This window comes from Emydura macquarii, unplaced genomic scaffold (genome assembly GCF_026122565.2).
Source record: "Emydura macquarii macquarii isolate MOO-44397 ecotype Brisbane River unplaced genomic scaffold, CSIRO-AGI_Emac_v2 contig_1253, whole genome shotgun sequence".
In the NCBI taxonomy this organism is placed as follows: domain Eukaryota; kingdom Metazoa; phylum Chordata; order Testudines; family Chelidae; genus Emydura; species Emydura macquarii.
The window spans coordinates 4,309,985-4,327,949 of NW_027131390.1; the positions used below are offsets into that span (position 1 = coordinate 4,309,985).

General features: G+C 39.1%; 1 protein-coding gene and 2 non-coding genes across 3 annotated transcripts; all 3 read right to left on the reverse strand.

Moving 5' to 3' along the window:
- Nucleotides 1-2,073: 2,073 nt before the first annotated feature.
- On the reverse strand, nucleotides 2,074-17,332 carry LOC137153041 (PABIR family member 2-like). The gene is given in 11 exon segments (XM_067548030.1): nucleotides 2,074-4,871; nucleotides 6,096-6,192; nucleotides 10,530-10,594; nucleotides 11,367-11,455; nucleotides 12,907-13,008; nucleotides 13,220-13,274; nucleotides 13,355-13,398; nucleotides 13,827-13,883; nucleotides 15,379-15,457; nucleotides 16,778-16,951; nucleotides 16,953-17,332. Coding segments are annotated over 11 exon segments (1,293 nt in total). The 3' UTR covers nucleotides 2,074-4,720.
- On the reverse strand, nucleotides 4,950-5,094 carry LOC137154272 (small nucleolar RNA U109). Its single transcript, XR_010920191.1, has one exon. It is a non-coding gene; the product is annotated as a small nucleolar RNA U109 (small nucleolar RNA).
- On the reverse strand, nucleotides 7,632-7,762 carry LOC137154273 (small nucleolar RNA U109). The gene has a single exon (XR_010920193.1). It is a non-coding gene; the product is annotated as a small nucleolar RNA U109 (small nucleolar RNA).
- Nucleotides 17,333-17,965: the final 633 nt, after the last annotated feature.

Below are 17,965 nucleotides of genomic sequence, written 5' to 3' on the forward strand. Positions count from 1 at the left end.
AGAGAATTAGGTGGCTTAAGTAACCCAATTGATGAAGAAGCCCCGCTGAGAAGGAACAAGCAGGACTAGGATAAATCCGGGAAGCTGGCAGTAGATGAGGGCTGCTGTGAGAGCCAATATCCACTCTCTGGGCATTAGAGAAGGAAGGAAATAAATAAATCCATCCATCCAAGAGGAGAGGATATAGGAAAAGACTTGGGGATGGCAGCAAGGTTTAATATGGTGTGGAGTTTAGCCACTGATTAGAGGATCCCTGAGCTGGAACCTGGAGTAGAGGGCAAGCTCAAATTCCCCTAGCAGTCACTGGGCACTGAATGGGAAGGCTGGCTGAATTAGTTTGAATGGAGAGACTCTGATATCCCGGAGAGGGTACACCACAGTGAGCTGGCCAGAAGGCCAAGCCATGAAGAGGGAGCACCCCAAGTAGAAGAAAGAAGCTGCAGGCGTGCAAATGAACAACAGAAGGGGGCGTTGGACCTGAAAGATACTAATTGCTGGAGGCATTGTAGTGGTGAGTGAACCCTCTTACAAGAATATACTCTGCTGTTATAGAAAAGGTTTTTGTTTTGTTTTGTTTTTTGTTGGTTCCCAGAGACTATGTGGCATAAAGATGAATATCCTCTCACAGCCTAAAAGGCTATTCTCAAGACCGAGATGGAATAATTATGTTTAAGATGAGGAAAAATGCAACACCACTACTGACACTGGTTGCTTCTTGGTCCCCAGGACCGTATACATTTCTTAGAGTAGCCTTACCAAATAGCTCCAAGTCAGCATTTTTAGCTTGTACTCTAAAGGCAAAGTAATTAAGGCTGCAAAATCTTAAGTAAGGGAAGCTGTTTAGCTGTAACTATCCAATTTTGATAGTAACTTCATAAAACTTTAATACAAAATTACTACTTAAAGTTGCCAGGAAGGTTGTAGGTGGCTGATATTTCTTCAGGGAAAAGAGGCTCCCTCATTATTGCCTTTGCACGATAAACTGGTAAGTGGTGGGCTCTACAAGAATGTCAACAATTTGTATCAGTGAACTAGTGCACATGAAGCAGATAGATTTCCACCCTATCTACAGACAACAGAAAAATTTTTGCCCCAACCCTGCAGTGAGATTTGCTCAAGTGAATCTACACAGAGTCCTATAGACTTCATTAAGACTCTGAGCGCAAAGGAGTCTGCCCACACAGTTCTCACTGGAGGATTAAGACCTTAGACACTCTGAAAAATATTCAAATGTGAAATATGCTTGTTAGTGCTTATAAACACATACCAGTTTGGTCACGGACCAACAACTCTCCCTTCAATGTTTCTACACTACTCAGCAGTAGGATTCATTTTTCTTATGCTGTGAGAGACTATATTCCCCAGCGAAGTCTGCAGCACCAACAATTTACATTTTCACATCCAAATATCTTACCCACTATACTGTAGAAAAACTAGTTTAAACAGATACAGAATGCAGTCATGGAAAGACACTTAAGCAAAGGCTTTTGTCCATGATCCCACATTTAAAATTCAGTATTAGGATGAGAAAGTGAGCTATATTATACACAATTCACCAAATCAGAAAAGGAGTAACAGAATATTTGCTATTACAAGAGTGACATGAGTGCAGTGGTTGATAACCACATATTCAAAGAAGTTCATTTTATACAATGTGAGGAAAGTTGTTTTTGTAAAACTCTTTTAAATAAGTTAATAAAGATGAGTGGGGCTTAGTCTACTTGCTAGTTCTTAAGACAGTGTCTAGTTAAGGATAACCATCAACGAACCACATCGAGCTTGCCCTCAAGGTCCTGTGTACAACTCTATATTCTGAAAGAGAATATCCAGAAGGCTGCTTAATCAGATCTACACTGACATTTCCAGGTACTCTGACTAGTGGACTTGTTTTCAACAACTACAGCCTGACCATCCTGAGAAGTACGGATGATGATATAGGAAATAAGACACTACATAAGTAGTACACTATATTTGTTTTCCTCACTCCAAACTGTTAACTAAGCTCCAGTTGTGGACATCCAAAACACTTATCTTTTCCTTAACAAGATTAGACTACAAATTAGTCAAAATTGGTCCATAACTGAATGTGTAGGTGGTAGCTCATATGCAATTATTCTAAAGTGCATTTCAAAGAAAGATTCACCTGTCTAGTTTACAAAGGAAAAGTGGTCTTACATACAGCTACTTGTGTGAAACAAATCTCAGTGTCTAAGATGAGGCCTGTCAGAACCACACAATGACATTGACTATGAGACAAATGGACAGTATCTTAACACACAGTTTTAGAGAGCTGTAGAGATCTCCAAAGAGTCGAACAGCCAGACCATTTTTAAAAAAATGCTGTAACAAAATTGAATAGTTGTGCAGTTGTTTTATGAAGATTACATTCGCCAAAGGCCAGCATTTTATGACTCCCCACTACTAACAAACAGAAATCTTGAATACATCACTTGTACAGATTAGTCAGCCAAAAATAAGCAATAGCTGTATTCTCAGCTATAAGAAAGCATGCAAAAGCTTTATTGTTTTGCTACTCCTTGTGCAGTTTCTAAGTCAAAGTACCAATAAATGCATGGCATAATGAAATTGGGGCAATGATAACAAGTTGTACTTTATCACAGTCTACTGATCAGTACTTTGCAAATGTAAAAACAGCCTTCAAAGTATGAACATGGATAAAAATTCATTAAGTTAAAGAAATCCAAGATACAGCCAAAATGCAAGAAATAGCACTATGCATATACAAATAAAGTTAACACTCAATACTGTAGAGCTGATTTAAAAATGGCACCACTGGACAATATTTTACAATATGCACATTTATTTGAGGCAGGGAAACTAATGCTCCACAGGTGAAAGTGATGATACAGATAAGTGCCTCTATTGGCCATTTATGGTACTTCATACAATTTAAAACAAACACCTGAAAAGTAAAATGCTATGTACAACAGGTCTATTGGAAACTAAACATCTGTAGAATGGAAAAAATATGGTGCTCTCCCTCCCCTTCTTAGCCAGACAGTATTGCCAGAGACTGTGCTCATCTTTAAAGCGCACACTTCCTTTAAATTCAGTGCTATTTTCTTTCAGAAATCAGAAGTTGTACTTTTAGATAACAAAAGCGTTTCTGTTGCCTTACAAACATTCAAAACTGGAAGCTTATGATTCCGGCAGACAATGTTGCATATTAAATAGAAACCAGCCAGCAATTATTACTGAACATAAAAAAACCTTATTCAATCATAAAAAAATACTATAATTCATCACCACAGACTTTTTTACATAGTTTATAAATAATAAATAACAGTAGATTACAAGTGGATTTATTTTAGCCCAGTTAGGGTCTTTTAAAAAAGTATTCTATTGTATTAACTCAGACTGACCAAGGTACTGTATCAAGACAACTACTCAAATGTAACTCCTTAGCTAAATAGTATGCAGAGCTAGCATCCAATCCAACCTTAAAGCCTTTCCTTAGAAATTAAAATTAATTTAGTGGCCTGCCCTCTATCAGACAGACACAGGCATAAAGCTAAACAGCAGCTTTGAGGGGAACACATACACTGCCATCTCACAGATTATTTGGGACTGTCCGTAGCACCTCCCAATGGAAGAAACACCTTGAAAAAGAGCAAGCACTAAGAAAAAACAGCACTAAAGACAGCATCTGGTAAGCACTCTATAAACAAAGTCCTTTGTCCACCCACCCGTTTTACATTCCTTAATTTGTAACAATGTCCCCTAAGGCACAAAAATACCTATGGCCTCAATGCCACAGGAGACATTGATGGTGCCATGCACATTCTTCTTTACACAGTAGTTTAAGTAACTTAAGTTACTTGCACTATACATTTTAGATCAAGGCAGGGATTATTTCTTCTTGGCCAAATATCTATGAATATATACCATATTCCATATAATCTGTAGGATGAAGGGTGTGGGAGGAGAACTATGCAGTTACATTAACCGTGTTTTACAAGGCATTTGTATTTCCCGTACTGATAACTAATGCCAGTTACCCTAGAAGTGTGTGTTTTGATTTCTTAAACACAAGTAACTTCCAGAACCATAGTGTTCAACTGCAATGAAGCAATTACCAGTAGCACTAGAGACAGCCAAGCATTTCTTCCTCTTCTCTGGGAGAAATGGCTGGTGATAGCTGCAACTACAAAGTGGAGAGAATAACTTAACTTTGAGTCAGTAGGAGAAATTAGATATTTTCCCCCAACCAGAAGTTTTGTGTTTGAGAATAACCTAGCGTAATCTAATTTACTACTAAAAAGAATCTTTGTCGAAGAATAAATGAATATTTTCAAACATCTCTGCAACCACCACTTGTTTCTCCAGACAAAGTGACCATGATAGTAACAGCACACAGTATTTTCCTAGAAATAACACTAATATTGTAAGTAGATGCCTATTCAGGAATAAAAAAAAAGTGTGAGGCTTTTTCTTTAAAACAAACGGGAGTTAGTATAATCGGAACAGAAAACTTGTTTGTAAAATCAAAACCAAACATTTATATGGTCTAAGTGTCCATTAAAGAGACTAAATCAAAACCACTGGGAAGAGTTGCCAAGAAATAAGATTACATTAATTTTTCCATTTAGTATTTTAATCCTCCCGTTAATGATTCTCAAGGATCGGAGTTCTTCATTTCTCTGTACAAATGTACAGCAAGGAAAAAGCACAGCCAAACACTGAGTCACAACAGATTAAGTCACTTAGGTGAGAGATCATCCATCAAAATGAATGAAGAGCATGAGTTTGAGCATGTTACTGGAGATTCTGTGGTAATGCTGCCTTTAGCCAGTGAATCAGAGGAAGAACCAATACTGCTGCTACTCCTATCAAGGATATCTGAAGACAGACTGGAGACAAAGGAAAATGGTTACTTAAGAACATGTGGACTATGAACTGACATACAAAGTTAATGCACTTTTAAAAAAACATGTAGGAGAGACATACTACCACTCAGTCTTAACTGCAAGACTGGCAGCCCTGAAGACTCCTTATTTTCCTCTAGCATGTTATGGATACATTCATGCTCCTTAAGGGAAAGAGGAGCAGAATTTTTTTTTTTTAAACATGCAGAATAAATTGACACCAAAACTTCAACCAGTTGTAGAACAGAAAAACCAGCTAATGGAAGTAGCTCCTTTAACAATTACAAGGGCAACAGGAAAATAATTTTTCTGATGAAGACTCCAATGATGCAGCTACTTTGATGCCTCTGATTAACCAGTTAGCTCTTAAATAATACATTGTTCAAAGCAGGATCTTGCAAAATAATAGGAGTTTGTTTTTTTCCCTTAAGAAGATTCTCCCACAATTGGAGAATTCTCACTTGTAGGTGGCTTTTCAATTCTACAACTCAGGAAGAAGCGTGTTGATATTTTAGAACCACTTAATTTATCTGCCATATCTCCTTGGAAAGATACAAGACTCAGAAGCCAGACAAGTCACCTTCCTGTTTCTAATGAAACAAATATTAGACAGGGGTACATAAAATTAAGATGTGAGTGACAAATATAATCTCAACTGTGGAATATCATAATAAGAATTCGGCTTCATGTCAAACATTGGCCTATGGGAATGCCTAGGAGCTGTGTTACACTATAATTCCACAAATATCAGTCTGCTCACTAGTTAATAAACCATTCTGGAATAGCAGGGTGCCTAGCAGGTGATGCAGACAGCAAATTATAGTCAATATTGAGTGATTGCTGCTTTGAGGGAAAGTTAGGACACCACAGAACAATAATTATATTTACTATGAAGCTTCTGCCATGAGAGCAGCGGGGATTCCACACCTATTCCAGGTATTGAAAAAGGATTCTTGTGAGATGATTAGATGTGACCAAGAGTAAACTGCTTATGGGCAGCTCTTCAAATCAGCCAAACAGCAAGCAAGAAAATTAATTCCAGAAAGAGGTGGGGAGCCCTTATTACTACTGTGATGAAATCCCTAGTTTCTATTAATCTGCAAATGCCAGTTACATAGCACAAGTTAAAATACCTCTGAAAAAACAAGGTACTTAGGATATTTAAATGACTTCTGCTTTGATGTTTCAGTATTTGAAACAATATTTTACCATGAGCTGAGATCTGTCAGTTGTGTAACATCAGGAGAAAGCATGTTGGTAGTTCCTTGGAAAAGTCTCTTTGGCTGACTTTCAGTTTCCATTTCACCTGGAAAAAAGTAATTAACAGTCAAACTTGTTTGGTTCTGTGAAACATCTTCAGCAAATTAACTTCAAAGTTCTTTCTGTTAAAGATTATTTTGTTTGTCCCATATAGTAAGTTACTACATGCATAACATCTTGCACTGTGATCTTGCAATATATCTAATTCAGCAGAATTCAGCCAGGTCAGTGCTTAATTAAAAGGCCTAATTACCCCTAGAAGCTACAGGAACTGATCCGATTATTCAGTCCACCCTTTGAGTCTGTACTGAACTATGGCTTCAGAACTGTTTAAGGGACACTATATTACTGAAGATGCAGTAAAACAAAGATCCCAGAGCACTTTTTAATAAGTTAGAGTCTAAATCCTTATGTAAGTGTCCTTGCCAAATTCAAACCCATATTCATTCTGCCTCTATCAACTCCCTCTGCAGTTTCATTTGCATACCGTATTCTTCATTCCTTGCCATGAAGTATAATGTGTAGTGTTGTTCTGTGCTGTTAAGCAAGTGCTGAGTTCCAACCCAGACACGAGTGCTTTGCAGTGTTTGAAATGTTGCATGGCAGTTGGCCTCTTGTGCAGTGTCATATACTCAACATTTAAAAAATCTTATTCATCACAGATGTTAAGCTTAATAAGTTTACATATTTAGAATTATGTATCTAGTATATGCTTTATAAACATGTTTTTAAAAGCAATATAAATATCTCAAGTGTTCGTGATTTAAAAAGGACTCGTTTTTACAGCCAGCTGTATAACTGGTTTAAAACTGGGCTGCTCTAAGGACAGTTTTCCTGCCACAGTAAATGAAATCAGTGAACTTGGAGTTTCGGGCCATCCACATATTTTCTTAAATTAATATTTAAAAGCAGGCAATCTCTCGCATTTTGTTCACTACAAAATGCAGAAAATCTGTCATATCATCAGTAATTTTATGAGAACTTTAAACATCCTGGGTCTGTTTTGGACTCAAGAATACCCGTTTGGATATTAAGACCAATGCTGACATGCATAACACACACACACAAAGCCTAACAGAAAAAACATCTGGCACAACATGTGATCACTTCTGCTTATTCATTGTGAGATAGATTATGTTCTCACTCCCATGTAAACCTGTTGACTTCTCTGGGATTGTAAGTGTGAAAGACAGAACTGGATCCCATATGTTTAATATATTGTACTCTGGGACGATACCGAGATCATTATCAATTTCTTATAAAAAGTTCCGTTATCTGATAGTTTAGTATTTTACAGGTGTTTTATTGCCAAGTTCATGAAATTTTTCAGATGTAGTTTAATTCTCCGTCTACCAGCAAAAGTGTATTTGAAACTGAGGACTACTTTTCAGCTTCCAGTTAACTGACAGCAGTTTTAGTGTTAACTCGGGGAACTAATTGAAAGGTTTCACATTAAAAACATACTATAAATGAACTTTGTGTACATAATGTAGGAGAAATACACTACCACTCAGCCTTTACTCCAAGACTGGCAGCCCTGAAAACTCATTTTCTGTAGCATGCAAGGAATATGTTCATTCGCCTTTGATGAAATAATGATGGCTTCCATCATGCAGATTGAAGCTAAAGAATACAGATGTGAAATACTCTGGATCCTCATACAAACTGAGAAGAAAAAGTCAGACAACTCTTTCAAGAAATGTGAAATTTCATAGGAAGGCTGCACCATAGTAATATGTATCATGTTTACCACTAAGCTATTTAAAGAGTTTCACAGTTATACAATGTAACACTTCGATATACCCAGTCTTTCCTATTAAGGATTAGTTCAGTTATGGCTATGACTATGCATGTTACCATGTAATAAATGCAGACTAGGGACCATTAAGCAATTTCTTAAGTTAGAAACAGAAGTATTATGTATTTCAGGAGGAAATGAAGGAATTAGGTGTATTTACAGTGACAAGATATTTTATGACTAAGGAATAGTGTTCATAATGAACTGTCTTGTTTCCAATAGAAGAACAAACTCACATTTCTACTTTATCTGTGAGAACTGCTCCAAAAGGCACAAGAGTGCAGTGGGGAATAGGAAAGCAGTTCCTGCTTGGACTTTACTTGTACTGTGCTTTTGCTTCAAGTGATACACTCTAATGTACTTTGGCTTCTTACATTCTGAGTTTCACTATTGGTGCCAAAATCTGCTTCACATATAAGGTTACAACTATATGTTAGAAATCTGATTTTTGCTCTCTCTAAAATCCACAAAGGAATATCATCCCCCTCAAAACTAGGTAAGTGGCATCTGCAGCAAAGTAAGGTTTTTCTATCAAATCTGAAGCAAATTGGACCTGATTTTATAGATTAGAAGTAGGCCAACTTATTTTTGCCATTTTTTTAAAAAGCAAACAAGCTTCACAACAGCCATTTCATAAATACACACTTAGGGAGAATAAAAGGAGATGTCACTAGTGTGGTTGAGTAAGAAAAGATCAACAGAACTGGATGGTGGTAGGTGGAGAAGTACTTGCCACAGAAGCATTGGTAAATAGTTATTTTAGCCCTTCAGTTTAACCGTGTCCATTAATGAATAGTATGGAGAATTTTTCTGAATTTTACTTCAAAACACCATATTTCTTATTAAGAAAAGCATATTTTCAAGGGAAAACACTCATGTACTCCATGCTACTTCCATCCCTCTAATTCTCCAAATATTCATCTTCTGAACTTTCATAGTGTAAAACAACCATTGGGTACAAAATGTCAAAGATATTCAATAAACATATAAAAGGGAATACTTCTATAAATAGAATAAACTTCTGAAAATATACCACTGTACAATGCATTTCCTTCAGAGCATCATTTATGGAAGCCAGATACTTTTAGTATAACAAAGGTGGTTAAATACAGAGGGAGCCAGAGTATACAGGGCAGACATCAATTCTAATAATTTAAATCAAACAGGAAACCTTGATTTAAATAATCACTTTTAATTGTTTTGCATTTGCACTTTTGTTGTTTTCCTAAGGAGAGGTTGATTCTCATTAGTGGGTATCCAATGAACCATGATGATCTGCAATTAAATATTGCCTTTATACTAAATCTAGTGTTTCTTTTTGCTAAGCAGGAGGTCACTCTATATTTTAGCTATTATATAGGTGAATTTATTTATTCAGATTTTACATTTTATGCTAAAATTGCATCATTAATCATTTTCTATTTACTAGATTAATTTTTACTGGTCGTTTGTCAGTCTATTTGGATGGAAATTCAATTAAATGCATAAACAGCATTTTTGTATTAAGGTTAGCTTAAAAATGCTGGATATATGAGAAGTTTATCAAAACATGTTTAGCAAATAATGTTAACAGCATTTAACACTAACTGATTTATTAAACAAAGGAAGTATTATCTGTAGTTAGTGAATTGAAATGATTGTTTCTGGTCATGTCCTTCAAGATTTTAGAACGAATAGATCTCATGCTCTCACACATTCTCTTCCATTCTAGGAATAAAAAGTAACAAGTTTTCCTGCTTCTTCAGCTCCCAACTGGTTTAACTTTGAATGTAGTAGTAACTGAACTAAACTAAATAAACTGAAAAAAATAAAGTCTCTCTATACCCACAGAACAGCCCATCCCCACCTGGAGTAAGTACTTCAGCAGACTCTGGTTTCAGGTGCTTAATCTGACTTCCATCAGTTCAGTGCCATAACTGTCTTTAAAATGTGGCAGCAAACATGTACTGCTTAATAATATCTGCATTTAATTTAAGTGACTTTAATAGAGTATAAGTAGTTTAGGCTTTAACACAGGTTGTCAAAGACAGTTTAATTTTAAATAGGTTCATTTTTAAGACATAAGCCTGCATTTCATTTAAACCAAAATCCAGTTTTGATTTTAAATGTTTTTAGCCATCCTGCCAGAAAATCTAATAACTATGCTTCACCTTCTGTGAGGCTTTATTTTAGGATTAGTCTTAATTTACAGCTTCCTGTAACTAAAACTGGTTGCCCATCTAGCCTAGATGTTGACTGCATCCCATTTTTAGCAAGTCAATCTTTCTAGTCCCCAGCCCATTTTTACTAATAGTCGAAGTTGATAAACATTCCAAGGTTTAAATACATTTAAAATATTCACTCCTATATTAACTAAGTGTAGTAGAAGTCAGATTTATAAATTAATTTGTATTTTAGGCAAGCACATTTGTTCTATATTACAGCTGGAAGTTTGGATTGGCAAATTCCAATACATCCCAGAGGAGTGTCCAGTGTGTTTGTGAGGAGAAGCTACAGCTTAGCTAAGCAGTAGGATTTAAAGGCAGAGTCTGTCTAGTGACCACAATTCACAACATCTTTAAATGCTTCCAATATTGTAGACATACCTTTCCTTTTAATGGGACCAAGAACACTGGGTCTGATACAGTTGATTGGACTCTGACTCCTCCTACTAAAAGAGTCAATACTGGTATCAATAAAATCTATAGTTTAAGCTTGAACAAAATGTTTTATATACTAAACCAATATACAATCAATCAATCAATTTTAAAAAGTGAATTCCTTTTTAAAACAATCATGTACAACTCAAATACTTAGGCAATTGGGAATCTGATATTGTAGGTAAACAGAAAAGTTAGCTTTTGAAAGGTGTTTTGTCTAGTTAGAGCAGGATATCTACCATATGATCTTTCGTAAGTCACTTAATTTTGGTTTACTGTCAGCCTCACTTTATCCATTTGTAAGCTGAATATAATACAACTGGTATACATCTGAAAGGTTTTTAAAAGCTTGTCTGTTAAGGGCTATGAGATTATCTAAGAAGAACCAAATTTAGTCTAAATTCAAAGAACACTAGCATTCAACTCTCTCTTGCAAAGTTTAACATTCAAAGATTTATTATTTATTTATTTTTTTTGGTGTGGCAATGGTAGGGTCTATAATTTCAACACCCAGGCAGGTTTTTTTTTTAAAAAAAAGATCTTAAAATGACCTGTTGACAAAAAAATATTGAAAGGAAACTTCAGCCACCTTTTTAAAACTGGACAAAATTAGAACCATCCAGCAGTCACTTTAGTAATCTCAATGGGAATCCATTAACAATGAAAACTGCTTCAAGTCTGAATTTCCAGGCCTGAATTTTAACATTCAACTGTCTTAAACTGCCAGAATACTATTGAAACTAAGTCAGTAGGCATTTGTTACTTTGAGACAAATTGACTTACTTTGAGAATCGCCTTGTTGGACTAGGAATAGGACTTGGAGGTAATCCATTACTACTCACAAACATTTGTAAGGATGGTGAAAAACATTGCTAGGAAAAGAATTACACAGTAAAATGCTTCTGCAACTCCCTTTTAAATATTCGATACTTTTTTTTACACCCCAAACAAAATCCCCAGTGAAAGTAAGGTGAGCAATACAATAACCTACTGAAAGCTTGAACAGGAAAATAAAACCATATCTGAGAGGTCTGTAAAACTGAATATACAAAATATTCTAATCACATCACTTCATTCAAATTCGCAACAGTCAAAATGCTTCAAAATAAAGACTCTGAAAGCAAAGGTTTTAAGACAGAGGGAAGCATGTTATCCAAATAGGATTTGGTTCCAGTTCTGCCCCCACTTTTAAAAGCATCAGTCGAGAGGACCATATTAATCTTTAAACCACTCCTCTCCAAAAAACAACCCATGCTTATTTAAAATACAGTTGTATATTTTTCACCTATTGAAAAAATTGTAATATGAATTTGTCAAAACAGAATCTGACTTTGCATCCACTTTGCACTCCTGCAGCTGAACTGAACTCAGCCCAAGGAGCTGCATGTACACCGATGTTTGTCAAATTCTGTTGTCAAGTTTGTTTTTGAGACAGTTACAAACCTCCCAGTACAAAGGCTAATATACAGACAAGCAGCCAGCATTTCACCATCACATACACCAGAAATGCTCAGGGCAGGTTTCCCTGACAATAGTAAAAATATCAGTGACTGTTCTACACTAGCAATAGTGAGTGCTAACACCGATTGAGGTGGAAATCAGCAACTATGTTTACAGGCAGACTTTTTGGCCTGGTCTTCACTGAGATCATCACATTCTTCCACGGTTACAGTATCATGGCAGCTCAACCTCTACCTGCTTCTCACTGGGAGGGAAAAAATGGTGCTAGGGGGAGGGTCGTGGTCTCCATTCCACCCCTTCCCTTCTTCCAGGGCCTGCAATGAAGAGACTCAGGAGCACTGCAGGCTAAAGGGAAAGGCCCATTCATTTAAGTTTAACATGGCCAAAGTTGAACTCAATCTTTTCTCCCAAAAAGGCTCCAACAACCCCATTATGTCACTGCTGACACCATCATCTTTCCCAGCACTCAGACCTATAAACTGTGGTCTTGGGATTCCTCCCTCTCTCTCTTGCTCCACATATATCCAGCTTGTGTCCAAATCTCCATAGTATTTCTAAGATCCATCCTTTTCTTTGCTTTCAACTTGATTACCACAGTCACCTCACTAGCACCCCCATTCCCAAAGCACACAAAATGCAGCTGCTGAAGTCATAACATGGAGAAGGAACCAGGAAGTCATCAGGTCAAATTTTGCTTAGGGAGTAAGTGTTAGATATTGAGAAAAGTAGTTAGATTTAACAATGGTTACAGAGTATTTTTCTTTTGGCAAGGTAAATTATTTTGAGGAGTTTTAAAAAAATTCTTTGCAGTTCATCTTAATCTGAAATTTGTGTTTTCTTCCTTGTTCTTCATTTATCCTACCTTCCCTATTCCTCTGGTGGGTGAAGGTGCTGGGGAAACTGGGATGAAGTCTATTCTCTTTGGAGAGGAAGATTTCTCAGACTTGTCCAAGTCATTGTCACTCTGTAAATACAAAATGTCATACTTACACTGACATAGTACATTGTTTTAGAATCTGAGCCACAACATTTCCATGGCCAAATCAGTGGAGCAACTAAAACACCAAATTTATATTTTCTAAAATTATTTCCAAAGTTATTTCCACCTTTTCCTTAAATCCAATGATTAATTGTAGAAGTGGAATTAAAAATTAAAACATCTATAAAGAGATTACCAGACTCAAGCTTTCCTCCCATGACTGGCTTATCTGCATTGCTGTTTGCACTTCCCTAGAACACAAAAAATCCCATCAGTGGCTACAAAGGCGACAAATCTGGCTATTTTCTTATCTTGTTTCAGTCACACTCACCTTTCATGTGCTGTTTCTCTGTTCATTAAATCTACTCCTTCCTCCTGCAGAAGATAAGCACTATAAACTTTCACAACGTTTAGTTCATCATGGTACTCAAACCAGAATAACTATTCCCAGTTCAGTCATCTGCCTTTACAGTTGAAACGAGCAGGAATAACACTCCAGAAGGAAAGGCCTGTCATCCACCCCAACTCACCACTTCTCCTTGTTCATCCCAGAACCCAATATGTAGACCACAACAGTAGCTTTATAAGTGCTGGGGCACTTCAATATGAAGAAAGAACAAGCCTTGAGAGGATACCACTCCAGACTGTAGGTGACACTCTAGGTTAGGGGATGAAACAGAGCTAAATAGGTGTAATGGAGAAGAAACTCCAGCAGTGTTTTCTAGATCAAATATTTGATGAAGAGAAGGAAAGTGAAATATATTGATAAAATATCACATGTGAAGTAGAATAATGCAGTTTACCCTTCTGATTTGATGAAGTCTGCTGCTAGGGATTCGAATAGGAGATGATGATAGCAACTGGAAAAGAGTAAACATCCACTTCTCAATCACAAATCAGTAGTCTGCATACAGCCTATTTTCAGTCAACTACATTCTCTTTAAATTAGAGCTAAAATAGCCAAGTGTCTAAGTGCTCAGAACTCAACCAAATTGTAGCAAGATGATAGCTGACCTTAGTGCAGCTAATACTCTCTTCTTACCAAATTAATTCCGTTAATTAATGGATGGCACAGTGTTCAGCACTGTAGGAAGCCCCTGGCTATTGCCCTCAAATGTAGTAGTAATAAATGTAAACCATTAAGAAAAGTGGGGCATTGTAATAAAAATGTGAGCATGAGTTAGAACATTACAAAATCTAACTCTGTATTTAAGAAAAGTGGTAAAATATTGTACATAAACCTTAAACACAAAAATTTCTCACTTAATCTATAGAGATTAAGTCAAATCAAATGGTATCACAAATCTTTAGAAGTGCCATTGGAAAAAGTTGCAGGTAATATAAATAGTAGAAATAGCCCTTTGCAATAAAAACTTCTGGAGCAAAGATGGTCTCGGAGCGATATCTGGACAGCACATGTCTAATTGAGGAATTTGGGCACTACCATAAAATAAGTGTTTACTATAAATACTAAGAACATTATGCACAGGACAGAAATTGAAGTGACACATCCATAACAAAAAGTTTAGAACCAGAATTCTGTCACTTTTTTGCTAGGCTGAATATAAGACAAAAGCAGTAGACGTTTTACAGATTTTAGGACCTTTTGAGTCCTATAATCTCTCTAAAGAATCAAGACCTAGTCTTTACTTTCTATAAAAACAGGAAGGTGATTTTTGCTGAAAACAGTAATGCTATTTCCCATGATTTGTCCAAGTTAACAGTTGATTGGGAAATGTTTAAGAGTAACCTAAAAACATCTTTGAAAAGTGAAATAATTACGGACTGTATAATGAGAGTAAGGAGGAGAGTAACATTAAGCAAATGAATTCTTTAAAATTACCTTCTCAATCTAATCTGGTGAAGCCTGCTGTCCATCTCTCTCTACTCCGCAATAGTCACTCTATCAGGGAGTCAAGTAAATGGAAGGATGGGAGGATTGTTTTTTAGACACAGTTCAACTGTGCAAGGTTATTTTAAAATGAGACTACAGTTACCCTCTCTCCCATCCCACAGGCAAATTCCATAGTAGCCTTGAGACCAGAACAGATGTTGGGTCCCACTCTGCTATGATGCCCCAACTACAGGCAATTTTAATCAAAACAAAAAGGCAGGTTAGTAATCAATAATGTGCTGAATGCCTCTCTGCCACTTGATTTGTCGGGTATTGTGTTTATATCTACAAAATTACTTGATTTTTTTTCAGAGGACATTTGCAGGTAACTTAAAGAAATCCATTTTGCAGCTAGGAGGTCCGTAAGACTATTTCAGTACAGCTTTAAATGGACTTGTATTTCCTTTGCTCAATTACACATTGCTGAGGTGTGAACACTAGCTGTGTTTAAGACTACTTACCATACTATGACGGTTCATAACTGTTGTACTGTTCCTGCGGGTTCGCAACACACAAGGCTGAAAAACTTGTGAATTATCACTGAAAGAAATTACAATAGTTACATTAACATTAAGGCACATTAATTATGATCCTTTTGTATTACATTTCTCAATATATTGACTTTTCTCATTCTATTTCGAGTATTACTTTAAAAACTAAAGAATGTGAGGGCACGGAGGACACTAGCTTATCATCTTTGACGAGCTAGATGCACGTTTCTCTCTAGTTGAGTGAAATTAGTGGTTCATTCTACTTTTTTTGTATCTCAAAAAAAATTAGTATTTCAAAGACTGAGCGGAAGGGGCCTTTTGTACACAGCCATCTACCTTAACGCTAAACTTTTTTTTTTTTTTAAACCAGCTACAAATAAATCTTCAAAAAAGATGCAGTTATATACTTCTAATTAGTCTGTGGTATTCAGCAGACCAGGCCCTAGGACTGAGATTAGCAAACAGACTTTGGCTGACACCCACACTTCTTGCCTCCCCCAGCAAGGGTTTATACCAGTAACACAACTCTAGCCTTGCAAAGAACCACAAAAGGTGTGAAGAGGTGACAATTAATCTGAGCCTCGCTTACACTGAGACCCTGGGATATTATATGGAATTAGTTGTCTGTAAGCATCTAGAAAAAATGAAGGCACTACTAACCCTATGAAAGGGCAAGTGAATGTCTTGCTTGCCCAATCAAAGGCTTAGTGCACCCTACAAAAACACCATTTCTGGGCTAGCCCAATGCATTCTGGGACTCCTGACCAGGATGGCTCAGTGCACTGCACTATTGTCAAGAGCAGCCACTTGTGGGCAATCTCCCAGCTCGACTGGAAGAGGAATCACTGAATGAGCACCAAGGCGGTGGGAAGGGAAAGGAGGGCAGATAGAAACGTAAGATCCATCCCCCTCACCTGCCAGGAGAGGGACAACCATCCAAACCCAGGGCTTCCTCTCAGACCTGGCGAAGACAGGCTGGGCTCTCTGGAGAGTCAGTGGATGGCAGGATGGTGCCAAGGCAGGGCTCCCACCCAGCCAGACGCACACCAGGCCAAAGTCTCTCACCCGCGCCCATGGATTCGCGGGGCGTGAGGAGGGGGGAGAGGCTGGTCGTACCTCAGCCCCGGCATGAGGGGGTCGGAGAGGAGGGCGGCGCCAGGCCGGGGATGAGAGGGGGCGGGGCAGGCGCGCCAAGCCCCGGTCTCACCTCAGCCCGGGAGGCGGGGGGCGGGGCGGCGCGCGCCTCACCTCGCCTCAGCCCGGGGATGAGAGGGGGCGGGGCGCCGGGCCCGGCTCTCACCTCAGCCCGGGGCTGAGGGGGGCGGAGGCGCCAACCCCGAGTCTCACCCCAGCCAGGCCCGGCTCTCACCTCAGGCCGTGGATGAGGGGGGCGCTGTTCGATCTCCTCAGGCTCCCCCCGTCGCTCGGGGCCGGCGCGCTACCCGCCGGCAGCTCCAGGTCCAGCTCCATTTTCTCCTGAGCCATCGCGGCGGCTCCGGGTGCTGCCGCTCCGCCGCGGGGCCCATTCACTGGGGGCGGCCGCCGCCTGCCCCGGCCCGGCCGCCCCTACAGGCCCCGCAGAGGCCGCTGGAGGAGGCGCCGCAAGGAGAGTCTGGGGGCGCTGCGGGCCCGGCGAGGGGAGCGGCACCAGCAGCGCCCCATGCTGGGTTGTCGAGAGGGGGCGGCTCCTTCCCCCAGCCGCCGCCTCTTCCTCGGCTCTTAGTCTTCTCAGCTCCCTATGCGCGAGACCGGCCTCGCCGCCGCCTCCGCTGGGAAACCAGCGACTCGGCCGCGGACTCACCACACAACGCGCCACTCGGCAGCACTGCGCATGCGCCGCGCCACTCGAAGGCGGGAGGGGCCAAAGCAGATGCTCTGTGAAGAGTGCGCATGGGCCGGGTAGCCGCATTAGACCACCACGCATGCGTAGAAGAGGCTCATCCGGCCGGTTTTGACTTCAAGGAGAAGCCTGGAAAGGGCGGGTGCGCTGATTGGCTGAGCAGGGAGGGCGTGTATTTGAAAAGACCCAATAGGCAGTAAGAAAATTGCCGTTGTGGAATGGTTGGGGCTGGACTGGAGCCCTAGTCTTTGAACAGTGGTGGTGGTTCCAGACAGTACCATTATTGCCTGGGGGGGGGGGTTCAGAGAAGGTTCTGCTTGTTCAATAATTCTACTATGCTACCCATAATGGCAACATCTGGTAGCATTTTTACTGCAATTTGATGTACTATGCAGGGGCTAGACTAGAGCTTCTCCCGCTGGCATAGCTGATGCTGCTGGCAGAGGTGGGGGTTTTTTATGCCAGTGAGAGAGCTCTCTCCCATCCAGCACAGAGCATCTTCAGATGTGCTGCAGTGGCACAGCTGTATCGGTATAGCTGTGCCTGCTGTATGTATAGATATGACCTACAATATGATCATAGCCATGTCACATAGTCTAGTGGAGCACCTTTGTGTATTCATCCAATCTGTTAGTTGTTTAAATGATTGCCAAAAACAGAAATCAGCAGGGATTTGGGGCACCATCTGTGCACAATTTCTCCCCTCCTCTTCAGGAA